Here is a 21,583-nt window from a genome sequence, read left to right on the forward strand (position 1 = left end):
GACGAAAAGGGAATCGGAGAAAGCGGAGCCCGGGCGCGAGCCACCGACCGAGGGAAGGAAAGGAGGGAGAAAAGGCGCGAGCGCGCGCACTCCCCCGCGCGCTCCCTACGTCGCCTCCTTTCCCTCGGCCCCGCCCCCCGCTTTCGCTCTCGACAAAAGCGTCTGCCAAACTCCTCCCTCCCCCAGTCGCTTCCTCCGGCGCCCAGGCCCTCCGCCGGGCTTCTAACTCCGGCAGCTTCGGATTGGCCGAGGGGCTTGACAGGAGGCGGAGCGTGAAGTAACCGGCGCTGCCCGCCCCTCGCTATAAGCCTCTTTGCAGCTTTCCCACTCAAGCTTCCCTCGCGCTCCTGTTTCCTGCGTGTCCTTGTAACAACCGAAGGATGAAAACAGAGGCGTCAGGGAAATCTGCTCCAAACAGGCACAACTGTCGTGTGAAAACGCACAGGCTCTACCGTCCTTAGCCTTTTCCTCCTCCTCCACCTCCTCTGCTTCTTTTCGGTGGCTGGGCTTTTTCCTGCTTTCCTTCCCCAAAGCGCAACTCCTCTCCTCTGCCTTTCCCTCTTTTTCGTCTGATTTGTTTTTTTTTTTTCCCCTTCTCCGCACAACCATCTATCCGACAACAAGTCCCCTCCCCGCCCCCACCTCCTTCCACCGCCGCCGCCGCAGCTTCTTTCCAGGCCGCGGGAATCACAAAAGAAAGCTTCGCAAAGTCGGGTTGTTGAGGACTTGAAAGCCCGGGCAGAAGAGGGACCGAGCGAGCGCGGAGAGGCCAGGAGAGGAGCGGGGAAGACGGTCGACCTCGCCCGCGCGAATCCAACGAGCCGCCCAGAGACACTTTTCTGGAGAGCGTTTTGGCGGCTGAGGAGAAAAAGACGGAGGCGCTATAATCCCCTGACGACAGAGAAAGAAGAAGAAAAGAAAGTTAAAAGGAGCGGGAAGAAAAAAAGAAGAGCACCTTGTGGGGGAGGAATGGTTGCCGCAGCGGGACAGGCTCTCCACAGCCGCCGTCGTCGCTCTTGCTGAGGAGGGGATTTAAGTTGAGAGCTACATGACCGCGCCGAGCGGAGGCTCACCAGCACCATGCGAGGTAAAGGGCGGGACGGTGTCCTCGGCGTGGCTGGGAAGGGAGGGAGCGAGCGAGCGAGCGAGCGGAGGGGAAGGGCGGCCGATGGCCGGGCGAGTCAACCTTTAGGAACTGGAGAAGGATTAGGGATGGAGAGAGAGGCAGTGGATGCTGTCACGTTATTAGAAAGTTCCTTTTTCTTTCTTTTTCTGCAGAGATGGTCTATGTCTTATCACCCGTTTCCTACCCCCACACCTTGTCTATTTTAGGGGGGGGAGGCCTTGAGGGTCTCTTTGAAGATCCTCCTGGGGTGGTCCCTCTCCTTTCTACAAAAACAGCTCAGCAGGCAGAAGTTTTGCTACTTTCCTGCTTCTGAGCAAACACTGGTGAGCAGAAATGTTCCCTTTGCCTGGGAGTGGGAAATTTAAGACTGAGAAAGATAGTGGTTGCTAGGCCAGGAGGAGGAGGAGGAGGAGGAGGAGGAGGAGGAGGAGGAGGAGGAGGAGGAGGAACAACTACTTAGAAATGTATCGTTTTTATTGAAAACTTAGACCATCCTATCCCAAACTGGTACCCCATCCAGATGCATTGGGATTATAACCCAAGGAAGGCACCAAGTTAGATTAAACAAAGTGTATATGGCCTGTAAGCTATAAGAAGGAGATGACTCTGGAGAAAGGTGGGTCTGACTACTAATTTGTCAAAAGGATGCTTGGCAAACAGGTTTGGAAGTAAAGCTGGGCATTGACGCTTCTTTTTAGTCAAGTTTCTAAACTCTCCATCCAACTATCCCAAATACTTTAAATGCAGCATACATTTTTCTAGAGAAAATGCAAGTTGGCAATGGTGGAGTTGTGGTCTGGTACTCATCAGAACTGAAGAAAAAGTTCTGATAGAATCAGCTGTAGAGTGCTATGGATCAGCTCACTCTTTTTAGTGTGCACAGCTTTGAACAACATTCAATCATTTTAACTCCTGGACCATCTAGACATACATTTGTCTTCTTGCATCCAATCTGTATCCTTTGTGATGCTCATTAATCTATTTTTTTCATGGCTCTATGATCCATTGACCAGTCAATGGCACTCTGTAGCTTTACAGGCCAAACTTGGAGTGTTGACGATGACTGCAGGGGGTTCCTAAAATATTTGGAAGAAAGGCTGAGCTGTCTGCAAGTGGAAAACCTACTTCACCATCAGCAGCAGTATAGACACCTGTCATCCTTCCCAGCTTCTGTCTTCCAAATATATTCCTTGAATATCAACTTTTCTGCTGGCCTTGAGATAATTTTCATTTATTCAAGTCTCTGAATATACTTCTCAGATTTAAGCTTATTACCCTGTGGACTGATTAGGATATGATACATTGAATAGCAAAGGGCGGGCTGGAGCAGAGAAAGACAGAGAATGCAAAGATAGCATATTGATCATAATTCACGGATCACTCCTATTAGTACAGTAATTCTCAAATCCCAAAAGAAAATTGGATGACCTCTCCCCCTTCTCACTCTTAAATAATTCACTTCCTCAACAATATAAACCCAGAGCCTCATTCATTCCTTCAGCGCTATCTCTTATTGTGTCTTCTCGCCCCATTGCACCGTCCAGAGGAGATTTGTCGCAGATCACTGTTATAGAGAAACTTCGGCGTTGTTTTGAGGTTAAATTGCACAATCCTGTTGAAATTGGCCTCCCGTTTAGCCAGTGGTTGGTGGTAGATCAGGCTGTTTGGGTTGGAGGGACGCTCCTAGATCTGCTCTCTCTCTCCGAAGACGCGCGTCTTCTTTTAAACCTCGCAAGTTTCCAGATTTATGCAGATCCAATCGCCATTCATTGAAACAACGGGATTGAAAGCGTAAAATGCCTTTATTTTTTTTTAAAGACCGCTATTTCCAACCCCATCCCCTTCGTTGTTTTTTTTAATGTAAACTCGCTCTACAGACTAAATACAGATGAACTTTCTTCTCTGGTGGCAGGTACTTTCCTGCTTGGACCGAAAAAAGACTGGCGTCCACTTAAATGACTGGAATAAATCTGAGGTTAAGAGAAGAAATTGGGAAGACTATCCTGTTAATTGGGATATCCTATTGTGACTTAAGACTTAAAGCCTTTGAAGTGCAGTTAAAGTAGAAATTACTTGGTGGGTGTGTTTCCACAAAGCAAGTGCTGAGTTTAAGTCTACTTGTTGACCCCTTCCCCATCTAAAACAGGTCAAAACAACAGAGTCCTTTCTAAGTTGGAGAATAAATGCCGAGAAAAGGGTCGGCAATGCAGAGAGACATACAATACTTGTAGGTTCTGGTGACGGGAGGTTGGCTGTAAGATGACCCAATGGTCTCGAGTGTCCTTACTCAGGGGTCTCATGAAGGTATGCGCGGCTTCTCCTGGACTATTGCTAGGACTCGGTGTGGGACAGGACGCCTCCAAGGATCTGACTTCAACGCTCGTATCTCGGGTATTTGGGCGGAAACTAGGCTCTTAAGAGTTTAGATTAAGGATGCTCGTGCTTTGTAAACTATAAGAACTCCGCCCGATCTTGAAATTCCTCCGCCGTAATTGCTGAAGAGTTAAGAAACCCGCTCAAAGCGCTTTTCTATGCAGTGAACTCGTTGCCTTTGGCCCCTGGAGAGGGGTCTAAAAATTGTCGGTAAAGAAGAGGCCATAAAATTAGGCCTCCAATTTGACAGAGTCCGTCAAATATACCGAACACTACTTTATTACCAGTGAACTCAACCGCATTCAATGAAATTTACTTCGAAGCAGACGCTAGTAGTACCGTCCCTCTGTCGGGCAGGTTTACTTGGGAATAGCTCCCATAGAGTTCGCTCGCGGTTAAGATTCTGTAAAGAAGGCTAAGCACGCCTTTGGAAATGGATCGCTTTGGTTGGCTGGGGGGAGGGTTACTTCTGAATCCAACCCTGCTCTAGTCACTTGCGTCCGATTGGTCCAGGTGAGATAGGGACAATAGGTATTCTGCTGAAGAAGTAGCACTAATGGGCAGGTGAGAGAAAAAGCATGGGATCAAGATCACCCAAAGTGATTGGCATACTGCTGATTCTTGCTACAACAGCCCCCCACGAGGTTCCTTCTCTGGAACCTTTTAAGGCACAGCTGGCTCTTTATCAGTGGCCAAGGAGACACGCAGTCAGACGCTCCATATATTGTTCTCATCGACGGTTGCTACCCAGAAGTGGGGTTGCTATAACACATACCGATCGGGGCAGAAGTGGCCTCGGGCTATCTGGAAGGGCTGTGCTTGACCGGACTCGCAAGTTTGTAGGGGGACAATTGGGCGAATTCGGAATTCAACTGTCAAAGCTTCGTTTCGCTTATCTGCCTCTGCTTCGGGTTGGTCTGGGCCTTTGTCACGTGCTCCACTAACCTACTTCTCTCGGCTGAGAAAGTAAGTCCAAGGACCAGAGAAGGACCATCTCAGCCTCCAGCGCTTGACAGGCGGAGATTATTCAGCGAAAGCTGTCTGAATCTGTTCTTCGTTCTTATCCCACGAAGTCTAAGCGCCCCTTGGACCAGCGCTCCGGCTTTCCTAAAGGACAAGCACAGACTTAATTTCTTTATTTCATTTTTTTTTAAAAGGAAAGTTAATTTGAAAATAAATTGGCACCCTTCATCTAAATATTTGACCGCATTTCTAGCCCCCATCTAGTTACATTGTATAATAATTGTGCTCTAGTTTGCATTTTCCAATCCATCAGATCGTCTCAGTTTCCATATGCTAATTAGATTCAGAAACTTCATCAACTCAGGTGCTCGTGTTCTTATAAAATGGGCTGAGTTTTCCCGAGAGTCTGTCCTGCTACTCTTAAAGAAGCGGTTGGCAGCTCCTGATTGAAGTCCAGGCAGGAAGTAATAGAAAAGAGGGTGCCCTTTGCAAATGGAATGAGACTAGCAATTCTAAGGAGAATTAGGAAATAAGTTCCAATGATTTCAGGGGCATTTATCTCGGAGGATGTATCAAAACGCTTTCCAACGTCCTTAGTCTACTTTCTTTTGGAATCAATGAACTTGATAGGCATGATGTCTTAGTCTATGTTGATCTCAGCTGTGTAATTAAGGTAGCCATCAAACGTCTCTGTCTTACCTGTCTAATCTTTTACCACTTCAATATAAACTCCTGGAAGACGGAAACGCCCCCTTGACTCATTTGATTCTCACAGCCCAGTCGCACCAGACCCATTTCTTTATAAACCTTTAAAAGTCCGACCAAGGGAGGGCGAGAAATCAGAGATCCAGTTAAAATAGTTAGGTCGATCCTGGCGCTTGTCAAGCAATTCTCTTGTCGTTTTTAATATTATATTATGAAGGATGAAATGCGGGGAAGGTCACAGGACTCGTCAGCGATCCGCATTGTAAATTAACACACACACCCTCCCCATTTCCTGGCATCCCGCCTCCACCCCCACCCACCCCCACCCCAATTTGGCAGCATTCGGAGATCGAAGGCCTGAACTTTTCCTTTAAGAGAACTGCATTTTAGGGGCGTTTAGCTTTAGGAGATTGAGGAGCTGATATGTCGGGCCACATCGGTGCTATTTTAGATCAAACTGAGACCGAGAGGTTGTTTCTTTTGAGCTTCCTCTTGCTGGACCGATACCTCAAAATCCCTTTCCCCACCCACCCCGGTTTTGTTTTGTTTTTTAAATCAACTGCGACCTTCAGTCGGTCCAGTCTCCAGCGCTGATGATTCGTTCGATGGTTTGGTTTCTGGAATATTAATCTTCCCATTTTTTTAAAAAAAGTTTTGGTTCCGAAGAGAAAAGTGCCAACCAATCGATAGAGTATTGGCTTTCAGCAAAATCAAACCACGATTGGGGCAAAGCTGCTGCTCAAATAAATGAAGCTGGGACGTTTCGGTATTAGGTTGCGTTTCTTTTCTTTTGGAAGTATAATTGCGACCTGAATAATACACAGAACTTTCCTGAAACTTTAAAGAATCTTTTCAATCCCCCAAATCCTAAACTTCGCACAATTTACTAATTTCATCCCACTCAGAACAAAGCGTCTTATCTGCCGTCTGAAGGGGTCGCGGGAAGTCCAGCCGGGTCCGCGGTGCTCCAAGAAAAGAAGAGAGGACGGGGCTGGATCCTGTCCTCGCGGCGGCTGGCTGTTCTCTGAAGTTTTACGAGGCAACCCAACAGACTGGGTTGAGGTGGTGCACTTACCCTATTTTCCTGCGCTTTAGAAACTGTCCTGAAACTTCAACAAGATTAGGCTTGATTGTGCTACTGAAATAGTTCAAATATAGATGATAAGTGGTTGGACATCCTATTCTTGCTGTAGTCTACTTCAATATATACCTAGTTTGAAACTGGTTTTGCTTTAAGGACAGTTCTCTTTCAGATTAGTTGGCAAGGGGAGGAAATACGAAAATAAACAGAGTGATACTACTTATGTTACTGAATTAAGATGCCCATTTGTCCTGGAAAATCAAGCACAAGTCTAGGATACTTATGTTGAAAATATAAACACATAATTAAAACACTGTACTGTCCAAATTAAAATGCACACCCAGATAGTGATTCCTCTTTTAAAAAATACACATATATTGCAACATTTCAAGTGTCAATCATTTTTACTCTTGTTTTTTATTTATTTAAACATTTCTCTGTGTGTGCATGTAAAATTGCAAAAAAAAAACCCACATAATTTTTGGAAACTCAGAGCATAGTAGTATATATATATATGTTCAGATAAGAGCGATTTAGACTACTATGCTCTGAGTTTCCAAAAATTATGGGTTTTTTTTAAATTTTACATGCACACAAAGAGCATATATGCATAAAATAATGTGCAAACAGTACTCCCTAAACTTTGCAATCATATCTTCCAGCAGTTTGTTCAGCTGTGGTATTTCAGTTCCCTTCCCTATCAACAATTTAGGCAGTTTCACTGGTACATCAAAGAGCATTCCAAATACATATTTTCTCCTCAACATTGAAATACAGGTAATGCCATCATCTTATTAACTTGAATAAACTTATCATTTAATTACAGCTAAAGATGTGTTTTTTGAAACATTATGGCAACTTATCATATTATCAATTGCTGAATATTAAGAGACAATGTTTACATTACAATATTCTTGCAACAGTCAGTCCTGCTGACTTACATCATCATGATCATAACCGTGCCAAGAATGAATAGTTCTGTTTAAGTTCATCATTGTGAACTTAGTTATTGAACTGAGGAAGCCTAAATAAGATAAAAATGATATGGGGAACCATTGACTTCTAAAAGGATGATGCCATATGACATAATTTGATGTTGTATTTTTATTAGAAAAAACTATAACCAGAAAGGCCTTTACTGAAATTCAAGCATAAAGTCAAGTCTGTCATAAGTTGCAAACCAAAAGATACATTATTCATCTGTTTTAATGTTTTTGATAAATGATTTCCATTAGCAAAAGTTGCTTTCCAATCAAATTATAAATTTTAAATTAAAAACCCATCAGTCTTTTATGAATCCTATAGAGTTGCACTTTTCCTGGTATTTTATTTGCCAGTTTTATTCAAAACTATACACTAGGTAGTAAAAAAAAAAATCATTTTATAGATTTTAGCCAGTTCTGTCAAATAGTTTCTTATGGACTGGCCGGTTTCTTTGTTTGCTTCATTCAGGAGCTCCAGTGGTGCAGATAGTGCTTTATCATGACATTTTTGCCATAGGAACAACTCCATAAGATAAATTGGACTAGGAGTGAATGAATGGCCAAAGTAGCACAGTCCATGGTAGATGGGCTTTCTGCAGTGCTGGTCAATACCTTAATTAGTACACCACAATATAATGTATGTATATTCAGAAATAAGCTGTACTTTTTTCAGTAGGGCTTTCTCCCAAGTAAATATACATAACTTTATAGCAATCCCTGTGTAAGTAAGTTTCAAATCTAGTTTGATCAAATTCCCAAAGTTTTTCTGATATGCTTTTCTCCCAATACTTTAATTAATATTTATATGTAGTATCAAGCTGTATTTTAGAAGAAAAAGTGGTTTCCAATGTTATAAGAAACAAAGCTACTGATAGGAAATGATCAAAATATGCATGTGATATTCAGATTGAAATATGTATTAATTAATTTGATTAATATATTTTATCAGGAATAGCTGTTGCCATTACAGGTAGTCCTCCATTTACAACAGTATATTTAGTGACCATTCAGAGTTACAACATCACTGAAAAAAGTGACTTATGACCATTTTTCACACTTATGACCTTTGCAGTCTCCCGTGATCATGTGATCTCCTTTTGCAACCTTCTGACAAACAATGTCAGTGGGGAAGCCAGCTTCTCTTAACAACCATGCTTGTTGGCCACATGTTTAACTGTGACAAGAAAGTTTTTAAAATAGTGCAAAATCACTTAATGTCACACTTAGCAACATAAATTTTGGGGTCAATTGTCAAGGACTACCTGTATGTTTGCAATGATTACCTGGTTGTGAAAAGCCAGATCAGAAACTATTGAATAAATATTTTCTTACCTCTTCATTTGATGCAAAAACTTCACAGAGAATTAGCATTACTTCTATGAAATTGATAGATATATGCTTTTTTAATTAAAACAAAAAAAAAACAGAGGATAACATAATGATTGATCAAATCGCAAATAAATGACATTTGCTACTCATAAGTCCAATTACTTCTTTTATAACCTATAACTTGTTCCTTCAGTCTTAACAAAAAAATTCATAAGTGTACAATGACAATTGTAATAAATCATGCTTTACTGTGGAAGTGTGACTATTAGTAGAATTTCTTGTGAACATATATCAATAACAATCTTGACAACCATCTAAACAGGAGAATAGAGCATTCACTAAAAATTTAACAACATATTCACAATAACTTGTTGGATAAAATTGCTTTTGAAATTTCTTTATGTTTCAAATTAAATTCAAATTCTAAGTTTATCTGAACTGAGCTTTGTATAATTGCAAAGTCCTTAGAGAGTAATGTTTAAATATAAAAACTATCTGAATTAGAATGTTAGCTTAATTTTACACTGTATTTTCAAATCCGTGCCCATTAATAACATTTCCATGCATATGCGCATGTAGCACTGTTAAAAGCTATAATTTTCTCTTGATTTTATCTTTAATGTATGCCTACCAAGCTATTTGTTTCTTATCATAATGGCACCTTCATAATCCCTAATCTATGATTCTCAAAGATTTCAACAGATAAAAAGTACAATCCTTTACATTTGTTCCCAGGAGTAAACTCCTTTGAGTTTCTAGATAAGAACAGATAGTGCTGCAGCATTGTTTGACTAACAAGGGTTTCATACTGTGTTCATAATTCAGCCAAAAGAAGCATTTCAAAACTTTATTGGCTGTTTACACATTTAATATTTCCCCACTGAAAATAAGGGAGCTTGATATCTTAATTATATATTTGGAGTATATTGATTATACTTTATTAGAATATGTAGTGAAGATTCTGTTGTTTGGTAATTGATCTCAGTATGTTACCTTATTTTCTCATGATTGAATTATGCTGACAAAATCGACAATCATTTTAAGAAATGGTATGAAGATGTCTATGTCAAAAAAAAGTGATTGAAATTATCTCTGAATTCAAAGCAGTGAAAACAAAGTACTCTTTCAGCTAAAGGTCAAATAACAGTGGTTACTTGCCAGATGAACACATTATTTGAGAATTATTTCATAGACTGCAGGGAAATGTTGCTATCCTGAGGCTACTCCCATGAACAAAGCAAATCAAATTTGAAAATGTATATTGTACAACCATGTGATATCTAATAGCTTGAGGTTGTATGAAATGCAAGATTAAACTGTCTCTGTAGTCATCAAAGCTGTACAATTTATTTAACATTAACAAAGGATATAATCCTACTGCTACTGAATTTTGTAATAAATTTGTATAAATGAATTACTATTATAGGCGTAGAACTGTACATGGTAAAGTTACTAAAGCTACTATTGGAGAACTGAAACAGATGTGGGGTTTTAGAATATTCAGTTCATTGCTACTATTCACTACTCTGGGTGGGACTGGTTAGAGGAAAGTGCTTCCTCTGAATGTAATAGTACAATTCTATATACAAGCCATAGAAAGGAAGCACAACTGCTGAATGAATTAGTATTTTTCTAACGTTGATAATAAATTGCTAAATATAATTACTTCTGATAATGTAATGTATTAACTTAAAGTTGGGCAAATAAAAATGGCTAAAACTAAACAACATATATATATATATATATATATATTATATATATATATAATATATAACATATAGATAATCATAATATTACTCCTTTTTCTATCAAAATGCCTTCTGCTATCTTCCATACCTATAGATACAGTCAAAATTTAAATTGTTTCTTTAGCTCTTTGATCATTACACCTCTTGATCAAATGTATTTTTGTTTTGTTTTTAAATAGAAAGTTGGGTCTTATGACATGAATATTGGGGCACATGAACGATACAATCTAAAATGAGTATTTTCATATTAAACTTATTAAACTAATCCAAATTGGTTCAACTGCAGTCTGAACTTGCGATACCTAAAATTAAAAAAATAACATTTAAACCAACATACGTGGGTATTAAATGAAATAGATTTATCATTTAAGAGACTTCCAAGTATGAAATTATTTGGCATTAAAGAGAAAGTGTAAACTTTTCTGTAAGTTACACATATGAAATAAATATATGTGTAGTACTGTCATAGTTATATTTACTCAGAAGTAAATTCTGTGAGAATTCGCTATGATTTGGTATGTTCTGGACTAGAATTTTATTTCTTGATTGTACATATAATATGTTATAAGCTAACAGTCCAATCTTTGGCATATTTTCTCAGGAATGATTTTATAGTACCAAATGCATCTTGGTTTGTAATAATTTTGTGAAATGAATTTACATTAACATATAAATTGCTAGTTTCTCAACTGATGCCTCAAATTTTCTTAAAAGGTCCACCAATCTGGAACAATCTGAGAAAAAAGTGAAATTCTGTGCTAATTAAATTCTATTTTCAATTGTATCTCTTAGAATGACAGTATTGAATCCAACTGTTAATTAATAATATGAATGGTGTTCGGACTCTCACAAGATACCCCCACATTCTAATTCACTGGTCATTTTTCAACATTCTATGGAATAACTGCATTGAAAAAAATTCTCATAATAATTTTTTTCTAATTGTTTTTGGGTTAAGATATTTGCTTCACTTTACTTCTGCATACTGTCAAAATAATGCACTTTCAAAAATGTTGCATAGGATACTAGGAAATGTTAAACTTGATTCCCATAAAAATTCTCCATAAAAGTAGAAAGAAATCATATTAAAAATGATTTAAACTTCTAGTTTAAGCTGTTCTCCTTTTCTGTCTATTCATGTTAGATCTATATGCATTTAATGTTAATACTATTAGTAATTATCTGAACCTCAATATCCAAAATGTCAGCTTTTTTAAAAAATCTGAAAAACAGGGCATATGGAGAATTTAATAAATTACAGATTTCATCAATTTCAATATGTGTGTGTGTGTGTGTCTGCAGGCACACACAAACACATACATAATTATTGCAGCAAGCCTTTAAAAATAGACATTTTCTACAAATTGCATCAGAAATATATATCAAATGCAAATGCAATTTGTAGAAAATGCCTATTTTTAAAGGCTTGCTAGTGCAACATATTATAATTATGAATATGTGTTTGTGTATGGATACAGACACACACAAAGACATATACACACACATATTTAGTTTTACATGTGTTAGAAAGAATAAATACCAACAGCCTTCTATTTTACAATTGCTTGTTTTTAGATAGAAGAAACACTTTTACTGGATCTATATCATGTTATAGTGGTATGTGCAATTATGTAAATATATATTCTAGTGAACATAGTTTAATTTAAATAGAGTTTCACTATTATAGATGTATGACAAATCTTATAAAGGTTTAGATAGTTGAACTAGTTTAAGCTGTTCTCCTTTTTGTCCATTTGTGTTAGAGCTATATGCATTTAATCATAATAGTATTAGTAATTATGTGAACCTCAATATCCAAAATGTCAGCTTTTTTTAAAAAAAAACTGAAAAAACAGGGCAACTTAAAATATTTTCATAGCATATGGAGAGTTTAATAAGTTATGGATTTCATCAATTTCAATATCTTACTTATGATTCTTTATCATCTAAATAATTGTCCACATACTTTAGCAGTTTTTTATATATAGCATAGATGTTTCCTTATCTGAGTGTCTTTGCCCTCAAAATTCACAGTGTATTTTAAATAATTTCACATAGGGTATAAATAGATTTTCCAGACTAGATAAATAAAATTTTGGCTGTTCCAAATAATATATATGAAATAGACAATCTATAAATTTATTAAATAAATAATATGCTGCCATGTCCCTTTCATCATTAAGTCCAGACTCTATGTCCTAATGTTGGTGTTGATGTTCTCTTTTTATTTCTGGATAACATTTTTAAGCTTCCATTTTTTAACTCAATAATATATTTTTATGGCCTGGTTTACTATGAGACAAAATATAACATTTTGAAAATATCTCTGGATATTCAAGCAAAAGAGCGTATAAAGGACAGTCATATAAGAAATGTTAATATTTGAATGAATTGTCAACATCCTCAAAATAGCCAAATTTGAAACATCCCTTGATAGCTTGGTAGACATTTCTGGAGAACAGTATACATTTATACAAGGTAGGGAAGCAGCATTGGTGATAAGACATATCTGTAGTTGCCATGAGTACCGATTCAATTTCACATATCTATCAATACAGGCAAATACAGGCAAAATAATTCAATTCTGGTTTTTTGGTTCTTTTTAACAAATTTATTTTGTAATGAATATTTATTTGCACAACTTTTAGCAGACTGTATGTAACATTACAGCAATCCATATCAGTTCAATACATTCTCTCTAATATTAACAACACTATTTGTTAATATGTGCTTTCATATCTTCCTTGAGGCCATTGCAAACAATGCAATTTTATCAGGAATTTAGTGCTAGATGCATTACGCCCTGGTTAATCCAACCGAATCTGTCTAATTTAGAAGAAAACAAATGTCTGTTGTGTAACATGTAACAACATTTTTATTAAATTTCAAACAAAGACAAAATGCAAAGTAACAAAAACAGAAAAGATTTTTAAAAGGGGAAACAAGAATTAAAGAAGGGATGGATTGAATTGTGGGTACAGCGAATAGGTTATAGAAATAATTTATTTGTAAACTTATTCAATATTTTTGATAATATGTGCCATATATTCCACTTTACACATTTCTAGAATGTAGTCCTTAATCTGGGTAGGTTAGTAAAACTCATTAATCCAGGCATTATGATAACATAACATTAGGTGGAATGTTATGGAAGGTGAAAACTTAGTAGAACTGATTGGCTTAAATAAGATTTTTATGGTAAAATTCATTTTATTAGCCCTTAAAACAAAATGAAAAAAATATTCTGCAGCAGAATTCCTGTCCTATATTTAATCTATCTAAACTTATCCTAAAATACCTTGTCCACTGAAAAGAAAGGAAAACCCCACCAAAACATTGAAACATTGGGCTTTTGGATTAACTGATTATAAACTATTTACCCAATCTTCCCAGCTGCCCTTCCTGAATTGCTTGAATTTATTGTTCAGTGTATTGATTTTGAATTCATTGACACTAACTCTGAGTGATTTTAACCTTTTTTCTTTGAAGGCAGCTCAAGAATTCAAAGCTGTCACGAGAACTATAGGTTTATCCCCAAGTCATTTCTGGTTTGACTCCTGTTGCAAATGAGGTCGATCTAGTATATTTTGTTCTTGTGAACAAATCACTTTTTCAAAACCAAGGTGTTGACTAGGGCTTTTAACCTTTACTAGTAGGAAGAAGCAATTTAGGATGGTCTACTTCACAGGTTTGATATTTCAAATTTTTTGATTGTTCTCCCTGCTTACTAATCCAGAAAGGTCCTTGACATATTGAGGAGCTGCCAGAGATATAGTGAATGAAAACATACCTGATAGTGAGTGAGAACAAGGGACAGTGATAATCAAATATGGGTATGAGCTCAGATTCAAGCTTCTACTGTGGCAGTAGGGATGCTAAAGATTAATTATTCTGCCTGTTAAATATTGCTCAGCAGAATGTTTAATTTAGACCCTTTTAGAGAAGGATGACCCAAAAGACATATCTATCTTTTGATTCTATGACAATTTAATGGGGTATCTGTATGTAAAAGTTCTCATATTTGCTTCCAAGTCAAAAGCCTAAAAGCTGGGGTATGTGTGTGTGTGTGTGTGTGACAGAGACGATGCTTTATCATTTTATTTGGTAGGTTTTTCAGTCTCTGATCATGAGAAGGTTGATAATTTTTTTCATAGGGCCAGTTCTATCACCTGTAGGGCTACCTTGCTTGGTCAAATTTTCAGGGTAGGGTACAAGAAGATTGGTCCAGGCAATAAACAGTACCTCACTGCAGGAGATGAATATCCCAGCAGCCAGAAAAAAGATAGGCTTGCCTACTACTAAAGAGATTTACATACCCTGGGAGGAATATATCTGTATAACTAGTTTATTGTTTAATAATTAACAGTTAAAGTTCATTAATAGCCCCAAATAATAGTTATTTGTAATTGTCACTAAGGGGAACAATTATAAATTACTCTGGAAAAAGCAGATTATCTGGATCCCTGGCAGCCTGGAAGCAGGCCTAGTTATGGAAACCACACATTCTTTTTCTTGTGGAAGGAGATTGATTTAGGAAATGTCAACATGATTGTCCTCCCAGAACTGTCAGCTGTTTGATTTTTCACGGGGTTTGCGCTATTCTTAAAAGAGCAGACAAGTATTGTCTAATCTCATAGTTTCTACTTCTGGAAAATATTATTGGTGGGACCCAGGAGGAGGACTTTTTCTATCATGGTATTTGGCCTATGGAACACCATCCCCTCAAAGTTTAGTTTGGCCCCCACTCTACCAGTTTTCCTCAACTCTTTAAAAACTGGATGTGCTATCAGATCTGGGGATCTAGAAGTGTAGTGGAGCTTATTCAATGGCTATGTTGAGTGTAGACTGTGTTAAAACTCCAATTGTGGAATTTCTTAATTTAATTTCCATTGGCATCATATGTCTTTAAATTATTGAAGCCATCCGGTGTCATATAGTTGAGCTATATAAATCAGATTAACAAACAAATACTGGAATAATAGGTAGAAGGACAGTTTTTGTTCAACTTTTGTAGGATAGCTTTTGTCCAACTTTTGTAGGAAAGCTTTTGTCCAACTTCCCCTTGCAACAGTATCTATAAGAATCAGACAAGTTCTTTCCCTTGTGATCTTCTGGACAACTGGAAATCTGGTTGTTTTGGAAGATCTTTAGGGAACAGAATAACAGTTTTCTGAGTAAGTTGTGGTGCCATCTAGTGTGTTATGGTGCTTATCGTATTGCATGATTATACTAAATTTATTAGATTATTATTTAGATATTACATTAGTATGCTATCACATTGTATACTTCTTAAATCTAATATGATTAATGCAGCATATAAATTCCATAAATAAATATTTAATTCATTATTATGATATACTTTATCCTGAAAGAGTATATGCAAGGTTTGTTAGCAGTTTTTAATCTATCTAACTATTTAAAACTGCTTACTTCAGCCAGGAAATTGCATCGGGGGTTTCCACTGTCTAAAAATTAAATAAGACTTGTGATTAAAATTAAAATATATTTATTTGTCAGTGACTACCTAGATTAAAGTGAGAAGATTTATGTTTACAGAATGCCACTTAAACATGTGAAGGATGCTTGGGGGAAGAGGAAAAAGAGGAGGTAGATGAGGAACCAAATCAGCAGAATGATTGCTATGAAAAGATGAAGAAAGATATTGTACAATGTATATAGGGAGGCAAGACAGTTGCAAATAATGTAGTCAAGAAATGGCTGAAACTAAAAGAAACAAAAAATGCAGAACTATTTTTTTAATTTTTGTTTAGTTTGAAAATGAATAAAAAGGATTAAACAAGGACCCAACAACACAGTAAATTGAATTAGAAATAAAATGATGCAATTATTTGGGTTGAAACTAAAATGAGGAATGCTGACAAGAATATTTCAGAGATTCTTGTAAGAACAACAATGACAAAAGAATAGACCCAAAATAAAGAAATCCTATAAGAATGTTGAAAAACAATAATGTTTGCTTGTAATAGGTAGTGGAAAAGTGTTGAATATGGATATGATTTTCTTGCAAAGTAGTTTGAATAAGTGACTTGTTTAATGTGTGTGGGAAATTGACATCTGTACCTAATAACTTGAGATATACTATTACTATTCTCCTATATACAATGGGAAAAAGCACTAAGCCTATAATGTGACTGAGAAAGTGTTCGATCGAATTTTGATTTAAAAAAACAAGAGTAACAATGAGTAAAATCGGTAACTGAAGTGCACCTTTTTTATTCTTCTGCAGGTCAATGAGAAATACATGCACATAAGAAAAAAATATTAAAAATTTGTGAGAGAAAACATGAGATAAATTGAATGGGTTTGGATTATGAAAAATTGTGCAAAAATATTTAAGCGGAAGTTCCTAAATGCTGTGCATGAAGTAAAGACATGGATGATGATAACCTCTTGATTGTTTTAATGTATTTAAATGTATATATTTAATGTGTTGATGGAAACATTATAAGGAATACTTGTGTTAAAATTAGTAGTGTGTTAGTTGGGGGAATGTGAACATGTATATATACATAAAATGTCAAGTTGTTGGCTGAGAACTAAAATGATCTAAAATGATATTCTCTTCACTATCCAAGGATTGCTGCACACAGAGGGATGTTGTGTATGCTTCACTGCTAATGATTTCTTGAATCTGTTGCATAGAAATCAAAGTGGGGGAAGCATATGGTTCCATGTGCATGATTTCCAGAGACAGAAACAGAAACAGTTGTCGTCTTGCTTGACCGCATCATCCTTTCTGTGTTTGCAACAGCTGATGTTCCCAAGAGAAACTGCTTGGGGATCATTCCTTTTGATTAGGATGGTATTGTTTCAATGATTCGAAATCCAGACCTCAGCCTTGTAGCTCAAATATCGGAACCTATTGAGTCCAGTACAGTTTGTTCCTAAGCATGGGGCCATCTGCTTAAAAGCATGCTCAGTTTTCCTCAGCATTTGCTTTGTACACTGGGCTTCTGAGAGCCTTCTCTGAAAGACAAAGAGATGAGTGCCAGATTGTCAGATCAAAATAAATTCATGAACTATTACATTCATCACCATACGCTAAAATGTGCAGATTCTGATATCTTCATCATGTTAGCAAAACTGTACCCTGGGAAAGTAACTTTCTTATTTCTTAGGCTAGTAGATCTAAGCTGCAAAAAAAAAAAAAAAAAAAAATCATGATCACAAGTTAAGAGTCTTCAGTGGCTCTTCTGCCATCAAATTGCCATCTGGCTTTTTGAAGCCCAGATACTGTAACCAATATCTCTTCTCCCTCCTTTACCCCAATCCCTATTTATTTTGTTTGTCCTTTCAAGCTTAATGAGCAAGTTTTCAGCTTTGTTAATCATAGAATTATTTTTTTATAAAATAACAATTAATTAATGGGAAAAATCAAAGTCATATCTCTTGCTGACATTTGCAATTTCCAAAATAGAAATTGTGTAGTTTCCCATAAACAAAAGCTGAAGCAATGATGGCCTTTTTCAAAAGTCTGTATTTGGTGTAAAATAAGCTAAGTGACGATTAAAAAAAATTAAGGTATTCGTTTCCAATGTATTCATTTATTAGGAAATCTTGCTCGGTTTTTTTGCCTTCAATTACGTCTAGAAGTAGATAACTGACTGTGTAGCATCATTGTATCAGTATGATTGCTTTATATTCCAAGTTGATATATTTCATGCGTAAGATTGATTCAGGAAGTATTCTACTTATTCTAAATGGGCTTCATTGCCTGCTTAGTATATTAATTATTACTAGGTTGACTTTTTAATGCTATTTATTTTATAAATAAAGGAAACATTTTTTATAATATGTAAAGTAATCATCAATTAGAAACTGAAATGTAGCTAAGTATTTTAAAAAAATATTTCAACATATTTTTATGTTGGTTGATTGATTGGATTTCATGCCACCTGAGTCTGGACAACTATTCTTGTTAATAGTTGACAAAAATCAGACAATGGCAGGACAAGGATCTCTTCACTGAAGGCTATTGACCATGATCTACCACCACAGATCCAGTATGATTTAGTGAATAGATACTTGTCAATTTCCCTGTTGAAGCCCAAAATCGTTCAGGCGGCTGTACTAATGGAACAGTTCAACTTCAATCTCTTTGTTTCTGATTTAGCAATTTTAACTTTATACCACATTGGCTTTCAAATTTTTCTATGTATTTTCATCCATTTTTCACTTATATAAATATCTACATTCCACTTTTTCTAAAATGCTTCAACACATCTTCCCTGCAGACACTACAAAATTAAACTCTCTGCAGGAGAAGAAAAACAAAGGAGAAGGTTCAGATAATTGCTTATTAGTCAGATCTGCTCCACCTAACATGATTTTGCTTTGCAAAAAATAATAATAATAAATTACTTTGGGACTTAATAATTTGACAAAAAGAATGTAGTTCTGCACTTCATGTAAAAATCATCACCCAGTAATCACATCCTCCAGTAAGATCTAAAACATTTGAACATTTAAACATTCATCTACAATGAACTACAGCTGAAAATTTGGAAGGTTTTTCCAATCATGTTTAATCTTAATGATAAAATAAACTTACTCCAAGTCATAATTTTTGAAGTAAGCCTATTTCAATAAATTATAATTACAGTTAACAATTGTTTATTGGTTTGATGCAATGTTAAATTGAAACTGGAATTAAAAGCTTCTTCCCATAGTCAGCCTCCCCTACAACCTTGATGACTTTCTCTTCATGATAAACTGTTCCAATTTGGGCTACCAGAATAGCGGTCCTTTAACACTTCTTCTCTCAACTACTTCCATGGATAGGAATGAACCATTTGTTTGTTGACACAGAAAATTCTAGTGCATTAGATGGATACCTCATGGTATCAAGCCAGTGAAAAATGGTAAGAGCAGAAATAATTTTAACTTGATTTATCATAAGAAATTAGGAGTAAAATCTTCCTTTTGTTGTTACTTTTCAAGTCATCTTACCTTTTACTATAATATAGTGAAGAATGTGAATGAAATTTTTAACATACTTTGGAGAAAACTCCTGATGGAGTTGAAAGAGGCTCCTGTTTCCTACTGCTTTTAAGGGTCTTTAAACCTACTTATTTATCCAGGTGTTTAGTTTATTTATTTAAACATGTATATCTTCTTTTTTTATCTGAGAGGAAATTTTAAAATAATTTTCAGATCTCAAGGAAGCCCTGCATAAAAATCACAAAAAATAATTTAAAAAAACTTGTAAATTACCCAATTTGCATTTTATAACATTTACAGCAAGAGCAAAGTAGCCAATGGACAGGTAGTCATAGCCTGTAAAAATTTCTACCACCATGCTAGCACAAAGTTAAAAAACAAACAAACATGTATTTGTTTGTTTATAATCATGATATTTTGCAGAACCGCTCATGGCCTCTAGTGGAACCCAAGTGAAAAGGGCTTATGTATACCTTTGTCCTTCCTTAGCATTCCAAATGGCTAGTTATCAAAACAATGTTTTTTAAAAGAATCAATGTCTATCTGGGCATCCCATGTTTTCACCCCATATTCAAACATGCATGTAACTTTGTGGCTAGCAATACTCCCGTCTTATTTCAGCCTTAAAGAATGCTGAATCAGGCAGTGACTGATCCTTGCAGTTAAAAGACGCCTCTTTGCTGGTCTTTGTTCTGGATGTTGGTGGCCTCTGCCTACTTCCAAATGAACTTTCTTCACCAACTTTAAAAAAAAAAAAAAACACCCGTGTTTCTGGGGGGAGAGAGAAGGAATGGGGGAAGAAAGAGAGAGAAAGAGAGAGAGATCCTGCACTGCAGTAAGCACTAATTGAAATTCCTGGTTGCAGCCTCAGCAGTTAAGGCCAGCATTCAAAGGCCCTGGCAAGAGACGAGTACTTTCCCCAGCACCTTCGTTGGTTTTAGAGGGATACAGTAGTGGGAGAAGCTTATGCCATTGTGCTTTAGAGTCCTTTCAGCCCTGTTTTAGTTTTCATCATAGTAATTTGACAAGCCTTCAAAACTGCTGATATCAGTAGAGCATGTTGTAGGGGAGGTAAACGTGCTGAGATTGTTGTAAAATCCAAAGGCAGTTATCCTGGCTTCAGTCCTGCATTTCAACACTGTGTATTCCAAATGCCGACCAGCATTTCAATGAGATAGAAGCAAATGTTTGCTTAACTATGTACTTATTTGCAGCTCTACTTATACTATAGGGTAGAAATAAAATGCTATAGCAGATTTATGGCAGTGACCCACTGTACAGCTTCATTTAAAAGAAAGGTGGTGTTATGTACAGTATTTGGACTATGCATTCATCTAGGGAATAAATTCATATTATGCCAAATGATTCAGATTTACAGAAAGACATCAGATACAAAGGAACAGGCTGGAAAACTTTTACAGCACTACAGGAGGAACATTCATAGCTAGAAATTTCACAAGTGCATTCTGACCAAGATCTGTTAAATTTTGAGTTCTTTGTTAAGATAACAAAAATAAATAATAGTTGGCAATATTCTAGATGTGATAAATATGGCCCAATCAGTTGCTTCTCGGTGCTGGACATACATCTGAATTTTAATAATAACAAGAAACAGCATCTATACTTCAGTAAAAATGTATTAGACCCTCCCCAGTGAATTAAATGTATAAAGGCCATCATTGGAATGATTGCTGCTTATCTGCCCAGTGTGGTGAGCCAAAAGAAGAATTTAACTGAGCTTGTGAAATCTGTACATGGGCAGCCTTTAGTGTCTTTTGTTGCAATTGATGAATTTTTTTGGATTTCTACAGTGCCAGGATATGAAAAGAAATGGATTCATGGCCATTTTCTTTGAAAACTACTTCCAAATATTGTCAGAATCACCAAAGTTGTTATGCTGTCAAAACCAAACTATCTCCTCAACAGAATGCCCTGTTCTGAAGCTCATGCTATATAATTTTCATGATTCTCTCTTTTTGTTATTTTCCATCATGTATAAGTCATGAAATGATTCAATTCATAACTGCATTGGATTAATCTTCCAAAATTTTCATCTTACATATATTTACTTTTAATTAAGAATATTATTTTGACTTAGTGTTTTCATGGAACTTAGTTACATGTAACAGTTATGGTAATTAACATTAATTAATAATCTGTTTGCAGGGAATTCAATGAGTAGAGTGTTATCTCCAAGTTTGTCCAGTACCTTGGTTTAAAAATGCATAATTGGACATTAGTTGAACATGTAATTGGAAATGGGATTTTTGAAGCAGCCTGTTCTGATTTGTTTAGGTTAGGGTTCTGAATTGAA

General features: G+C 36.5%; 1 protein-coding gene across 1 annotated transcript in view; it reads left to right on the forward strand.

The window, feature by feature from the left end:
- The first annotated feature begins 310 nt into the window (after nucleotides 1-310).
- Nucleotides 311-21,583, forward strand: part of RORB (RAR related orphan receptor B) — a 131,455-nt gene continuing 110,182 nt past the window's right edge. The window contains exon 1 of the mRNA XM_087957818.1: nucleotides 311-1,087. Within this exon, the coding sequence (XP_087813944.1) occupies nucleotides 1,081-1,087 (7 nt within the window). The 5' untranslated portion in view covers nucleotides 311-1,080. The remainder of the gene's footprint in view (nucleotides 1,088-21,583) is intronic.

Source organism: Notechis scutatus, chromosome 2, assembly GCF_049901735.1.
Source record: "Notechis scutatus isolate UNSWTSFEM ecotype Mainland chromosome 2, rNotScu1.2, whole genome shotgun sequence".
NCBI lineage: Eukaryota > Metazoa > Chordata > Lepidosauria > Squamata > Elapidae > Notechis > Notechis scutatus.